General features: G+C 33.6%; 1 protein-coding gene across 2 annotated transcripts in view; it reads left to right on the forward strand.

The window, feature by feature from the left end:
• Positions 1–7,500, forward strand: part of CFAP100 (cilia and flagella associated protein 100) — a 136,164-nt gene that overhangs the window by 3,743 nt on the left and 124,921 nt on the right. The window contains exon 2 of one of the 2 annotated variants that reach the window (XM_053688975.1): positions 460–543. In XM_053688975.1, the coding sequence (XP_053544950.1) occupies positions 477–543 (67 nt within the window). In that variant the 5' untranslated portion in view covers positions 460–476. Of the gene's footprint in view, positions 1–396; positions 544–7,500 lie in introns of those variants that run through there. The other variant, XM_053688976.1, reaches the window with a different exon arrangement.

The following is a 7,500-nucleotide window of genomic DNA, read 5'->3' on the forward strand; positions in this document are numbered from 1 at the left end:
AAGTGTGTGTATACTATGTACCGTATGTTAGTATGTGTATACTATGTAGTGTATGGAAGTGAATGTAGCATGTATGTAAGTGTGTGTATACTATGGGGTGTATGTAAGCATGTGTATACTATGTACTGTATGTGTGTGTGTAGCATGTATATAAGTGTGTGTATACTATGTATGCGGGTGTATACTATATACCGTATGTGTGTGTATACTATGTACTGCATGTTAGTGTGTGTATACTTTGTAAGTGTGTGTATACTATGTAAATGTGTTTAGCATGTAGGTATGTGAGAAAAAATCGTATGTCTAAATCAAAAAATGAAAATGAAAGTGCAATCAGAGCATTTAGTTATTTCCGTGTATAAATGTGCATTCTCATATTGTATTCAGTTCTGAAAACCATATGTGTATATTGTGACAGTATGACACTGTGTAAATGTGTCTTTTCTGCCTCATTTATAGAACTAATATAAAGCAGAATGTCGTCCTTGTCACTGCAGCGCTCATTTGAGTCAAGAAACACTACAGCGTCTGGTGGGGGGTCCAGTAAGTATACAGGAGTAAAATGAATATAATCAGTAGTACAGCACATTGCAAGTATACAGTGTCTGTGTGTCATATTGTGTGTCCGTCTGTCATATTGTGTATCTGTGTATTATATTGTGTGTCTTTGTGTTATATTGTGTGCCTGTGTGTCATATTGTGTGCCTACGTGTTATTGTGTGTCTGTGTATCAAATTGTTTATCTGTGTGTCATATTGTGTGTTTGTGTGTCGTTTTGTTTATCTGTGTGTCATATTGTCTGTGTGTCATATTGTGTGTTTGTGTGTCGTTTTGTTTATCTGTGTGTCATATTGTCTGTGTGTCATATTGTGTGTTTGTGTGTCGTTTTGTTTATCTGTGTGTCAAATTGTCTGTGTGTCATATTGTGTGTTTGTGTGTTATATTGTGTGTCTGTGTGTCATATTGTGTGTTTGTGTGTTGTTTTGTTTATCTGTGTGTCATATTGTCTGTGTGTCATATTGTGTGTTTGTGTGTCGTTTTGTTTATCTGTGTGTCATATTGTCTGTGTGTCATATTGTGTGTTTGTGTGTTGTTTTGTTTATCTGTGTGTCATATTGTCTGTATGTCATATTGTGTGTCTATGTGTCATATTGTGTATATGTGAATTTAATTGTGCACCTTTGTGTTATATTGTGTGTCTGTGTGTCATATTGTGTGTTTGTGTGCCATATTGTATGTGGGTGTGTCATATTGTGTATCTGTGAATTATAGTATGCATCTTTGTGTCATATTGTGTGTTTGTGTGTCATTTTGTTTATCTGTGTGCCATATTGTATGTCGGTGTGTCATATTGTGTATCTGTGACTTATATTATATGTCTTTGTGTTATATTGTGTGCCTGTGTGTCATATTGTGTGTCTGAGTGTAATTGTGTGTCTGTGTATCAAATTGTTTATCTGTGTGTCATATTGTGTGTCTGTGTCATATTGTGTGTTTGTGTGTCGTTTTGTTTATCTGTGTGTCATATTGTCTGTTTGTCATATTGTGTGTCTGTGTGTCATATTGTGTATCTGTGAATTTAATTGTGCGCCTTTGTGTTATATTGTGTGTCTGTGTGTCATATTGTGTGTTTGTGTGTAATTTTGTTTATGAGTGTGCCATATTGTGTGTTGGTGTGTCATATTGTGTATCTGTAAATTATATTATGTGTCTTTGTGTTATATTGTGTGTCATAATGTTTATCTGTGTGTCATATTGTTTATCTGTGTCATATTGTGTGTTTGTGTGTCATATATTTCATCTGTGTGTTTTATAATCTGTATCTGTGTGTCATAGTCTGTGTGTCATATTCTGAGTTTGTGTATCATATTGTTTATTTGTGTGTCTGTGTATCATATTGTATGTGCCATATTGTGAGTTTGGGTGCCATATTGTTTATCTGTATGTCATATTGTGTGTGTCATTTTGTGTGTCTGTGTGTCATATTGTTTATCTGTGTGTCAGATTGTGTCTGTCATATTGTGAGTTTGTTTATCATATTGTTTGGCTGTGTGTCATATTTTGTGTGTGTGTTATATTGTTTATAGGTGAGTCATATTGTGTGTGTCATACTGTGAGTTTGGGTGTCATATTGTTTTTCTGTGTGTCATTGTGTGTCTGTGTGTCATATTGTGAGTTTGGGTGTCATAGTATTTATCTGTGTGTCAGATTGTGTGTGTCATATTGTGAGTTTGTGTGTTATATTGTTTATCTGTGTGTCATATTGTGATTTTGTGTGTGATATTGTTTATCTGTGTCATATTTTGTGTCTGTGTGTCATATTGTTTATCAGTGTGTCATATTGTGTGACTGTGTAGCATATTATTTATCTATGTGTCAAATTGTGTGTCTATGTATCATATTGTGTGTCATATTGTGAGATTGTTTGACATGTTGTTTATCTATGTGTCATATTGTGTATATGTGAATTTAATTGTGCACCTTTGTGTTATATTGTGTGTCTGTGTGTCATATTGTGTGTTTGTGTGCCATATTGTATGTGGTGTGTCATATTGTGTATCTGTGAATTATAGTATGCGTCTTTGTGTCATATTGTGTATCTGTCTGTCATATTGTGTGTTTGTGTGTCATTTTGTTTATCTGTGTGCCATATTGTATGTCGGTGTGTCATATTGTGTATCTGTGACTTATTATATTATATGTCTTTGTGTTATATTGCGTGCCTGTGTGTCATATTGTGTGTCTGTGTGTAATTGTGTGTCTGTGTGTCAAATTGTTTATCTGTGTGTCAGATTGTGTGTCTGTGTCATATTGTGTGTTTGTGTGTCGTTTTGTTTATCTGTGTGTCATATTGTCTGTGTGTCATTTTGTTTATCTGTGTGTCATATTGTGTGTCTGTGTGTCATATTGTATATCTGTGAATTTAATTGTGCGCCTTTGTGTTATATTGTGTGTCTGTGTGTCATATTGTGTGTCTGTGTGTAATTTTGTTTATCAGTGTGCAATATTGTGTGTTGGTGTGTCATATTGTGTATCTGTAAATTATATTATGCGTCTTTGTGTTATATTGTGTGTCATAATGTTTATCTGTGTGTCATATTGTTTATCTGTGTCATATTGTGTGCTTGTGTGTCATATATTTCATCTGGGTGTTTTATAATCTGTATCTGTGTGTCATAGTGTGTCATAGTGTGTGTGTCATATTCTGAGTTTGTGTATCATATCGTTTATTTGTGTGTCTTTGTGTGTCTGTGTATCATATTGTATGTGTCATAATGTGAGTTTGGGTGCCATATTGTTTATCTGTATGTCATATTGTGTGTGTCATTTTGTGTGTCTGTGTGTCATATTGTTTATCTGTGTGTCAGATCGTGTCTGTCATATTGTGAGTTTGTTTATCATATTGTTTGGCTGTGTGTCATATTTTGTGTGTGTGTTATATTGTTTATAGGTGAGTCATATTGTGTGTGTCATACTGTGAGTTTGGGTGTCATATTGTTTATCTGTGTGTCATTGTGTGTCTGTGTGTCATATTGTGAGTTTGGGTGTCATAGTGTTTATCTGTGTGTCAGATTGTGTGTGTCATATTGTGAGTTTGTGTGTTATATTGTTCATCTTTGTGTCATATTGTGAGTTTGTGTGTGATATTGTTTATCTGTGTCATATTTTGTGTCTGTGTGTCATATTGTTTATCAGTGTGTCATATTGTGTGACTGTGTAGCATATTATTTATCTATGTGTCAAATTGTGTGTCTATGTATCATATTGTGTGTGATATTGTGAGATTGTTTGACATGTTGTTTATCTATGTGTCATTGTGTATATGTGAATTTAATTGTGCACCTTTGTGTTATATTGTGTGTCTGTGTGTCATATTGTGTGTTTGTGTACCATATTGTATGTGGGTGTGTCATATTGTGTATCTGTGAATTATAGTATGCGTCTTTGTGTCGTATTGTGTGTTTGTGTGTCATTTTGTTTATCTGTGTGCCATATTGTATGTCGGTGTGTCATATTGTGTATCTGTGACTTATATTATATGTCTTTGTGTTATATTGCGTGCCTGTGTGTCATATTGTGTGTCTGTGTGTAATTGTGTGTCTGTGTATCAAATTGTTTATCTGTGTGTCAGATTGTGTGTCTGTGTCATATTGTGTGTTTGTGTGTCGTTTTGTTTATCTGTGTGTCATATTGTCTGTGTGTCATTTTGTTTATCTGTGTGTCATATTGTCTGTGTGTCATATTGTGTGTCTGTGTGTCATATTGTGTATCTGTGAATTTAATTGTGCGCCTTTGTGTTATATTGTGTGTCTGTGTGTCATATTGTGTGTTTGTGTGTAATTTTGTTTATCAGTGTGCCATATTGTGTGTTGGTGTGTCATATTGTGTATCTGTAAATTATATTATGCGTCTTTGTGTTATATTGTGTGTCATAATGTTTATCTGTGTGTCATATTGTTTATCTGTGTCATATTGTGTGCTTGTGTGTCATATATTTCATCTGTGTGTTTTATAATCTGTATCTTTGTGTCATAGTGTGTGTGTGTCATATTCTGAGTTTGTGTATCATATTGTTTATTTTATTTGTGTGTCTTTGTGTGTCTGTGTATCATATTGTATGTGTCATATTGTGAGTTTGGGTGCCATATTGTTTATCTGTATGTCATATTGTGTGTGTCATTCTGTGTGTCTGTGTGTCATATTGTTTATCTGTGTGTCAGATCGTGTCTGTCATATTGTGAGTTTGTTTATCATATTGTTTGGCTGTTTGTCATATTTTGTGTGTGTGTTATATTGTTTATAGGTGAGTCATATTGTGTGTGTCATACTGTGAGTTTGGGTGTCATATTGTTTATCTGTGTGTCATTGTGTGTCTGTGTGTCATATTGTGAGTTTGGGTGTCATAGTGTTTATCTGTGTGTCAGATTGTGTGTGTCATATTGTGAGTTTGTGTGTTATATTGTTTATCTGTGTGTCATATTGTGAGTTTGTGTGTGATATTGTTTATCTGTGTCATATTTTGTGTCTGTGTGTCATATTGTTTATCAGTGTGTCATATTGTGTGACTGTGTAGCATATTATTTATCTATGTGTCAAATTGTGTGTCTATGTATCATATTGTGTGTGATATTGTGAGATTGTTTGACATGTTGTTTATCTATGTGTCATATTGTGTATATGTGAATTTAATTGTGCACCTTTGTGTTATATTGTGTGTCATATTGTGTGTTTGTGTGCCATATTGTATGTGGGTGTGTCATATTGTGTATCTGTGAATTATAGTATGCATCTTTGTGTCATATTGTGTGTTTGTGTGTCATTTTGTTTATCTGTGTGCCATATTGTATGTCGGTGTGTCATATTGTGTATCTGTGACTTATATTATATGTCTTTGTTATATTGTGTGCCTGTGTGTCATATTGTGTGTCTGTGTGTAATTGTGTGTCTGTGTATCAAATTGTTTATCTGTGTGTCATATTGTGTGTCTGTGTCATATTGTGTGTTTGTGTGTCGTTTTGTTTATCTGTGTGTCATATTGTCTGTGTGTCATTTTGTTTATCTGTGTGTCATATTGTCTGTGTGTCATATTGTGTATCTGTGAATTTAATTGTGCGCCTTATATTGTTATATTGTGTGTATGTGTGTCATATTGTGTGTTTGTGTGTAATTTTGTTTATCAGTGTGCCATATTGTGTGTTGGTGTGTCATATTGTGTATCTGTAAATTATATTATGCGTCTTTGTGTTATATTGTGTGTCATAATGTTTATCTGTGTGTCATATTGTTTATCTGTGTCATATTGTGTGTTTGTGTGTCATATATTTCATCTGTGTGTTTTATAATCTGTATCTGTGTGTCATAGTGTGTGTGTCATATTCTGAGTTTGTGTATCATATTGTTTATTTGTGTGTCTTTGTGTGTCTGTGTATCATATTGTATGTGTCATATTGTGAGTTTGGGTGCCATATTGTTTATCTGTATATCATATTGTGTGTGTCATTTTGTGTGTCTGTGTGTCATATTGTTTATCTGTGTGTCAGATCGTGTCTGTCATATTGTGAGTTTGTTTATCATATTGTTTGGCTGTGTGTCATATTTTGTGTGTGTGTTATATTGTTTATAGGTGAGTCATATTGTGTGTGTCATACTGTGAGTTTGGGTGTCATATTGTTTATCTGTGTGTCATTGTGTGTCTGTGTGTCATATTGTGAGTTTGGGTGTCATAGTGTTTATCTGTGTGTCAGATTGTGTGTGTCATATTGTGAGTTTGTGTGTTATATTGTTTATCTGTGTGTCATATTGTAAGTTTGTGTGTGATATTGTTTATCTGTGTCATATTTTGTGTCTGTGTGTCATATTGTTTATCAGTGGGTCATATTGTGTGACTGTGTAGCATATTATTTATCTATGTGTCAAATTGTGTGTCTATGTATCATATTGTGTGTCATATTGTGAGATTGTTTGACATGTTGTTTATCTATGTGTCATATTGTGTGTCTGTGTAGCATATTATTTATCTATGTGTCATATTGTTTATCTGTATGTCATAGTGTGTGTGTCATATTGTTTATCTGTGTTTCATATTGTTTATCTATGTGTGTTATATTGTGTGTCTGTGTGTCATATTGTATATCTGTGTGTATGTTATATTGTGTGTCTGTGTGTCATATTGTTTATCTGTGTGTAATATTGCTTATATTTGTGTTATATTGTGTGTCTGTGTCATATTGTTTATCTGTGTGTGTTATATTGTGTATCTGTGTGTCATATTGTGTGTCTTTGTGTCATATTGTTTATCTGTGTGTCATATTGTGTGTCATATTGTGAGTTTGTTTGTCATGATGTTTATTTATGTGTCATATTGTGTGTCTGTGTAGCATATTATTTATCTATGTGTCATATTGTGTGTCTGTGTCTGTTTGTCATATTGTTTATATGTGTGTGTTATATTGTGTGTCTGTGTGTCATATTGTTTATCTGTGTGTGTTATATTGTGTGTCTGTGTGTCATATTGTTTATCTGTGTGTCATATTGTTTATCTGTGTGTGTGTGTTATATTGTGTGTCTGTGTATCATATTGTTTATCTATGTGTCATATTGTGTGTCTGTGTATCATAGTGTGTGTCTGTGGATTTGGGCTCAGGCCTAATATGATTTTATGGGGGATTCATTTACCATAAAATAGAGGTAGTCCCTGGACCGTTACCACTGTTATATTGTGTGTTTGTGTGTCATATTGTTTATCTATGTGTCATATTGTGTGTCTGTGTATCATAGTGTGTGTGTCATATTGTGTGTCTGTGTGTCATATTGTTTATCTGTGTGTGTTATATTGTGTGTCTCTGTGTTATATTGTTTATCTGTGTGTGTTATATTGTGTGTCTGTGTGTTATATTGTTTATCTGTGTGTATTATATTGTGTGTCTGTGTGTCATATTGTATATATGTGTGATATTGTTTATCTGTGTGTGTAATATGTTTGTCTGTGTCATATTGTTT

Source organism: Bombina bombina, chromosome 7 (assembly GCF_027579735.1).
Source record: "Bombina bombina isolate aBomBom1 chromosome 7, aBomBom1.pri, whole genome shotgun sequence".
Classification (NCBI taxonomy): Eukaryota; Metazoa; Chordata; class Amphibia; order Anura; family Bombinatoridae; genus Bombina; species Bombina bombina.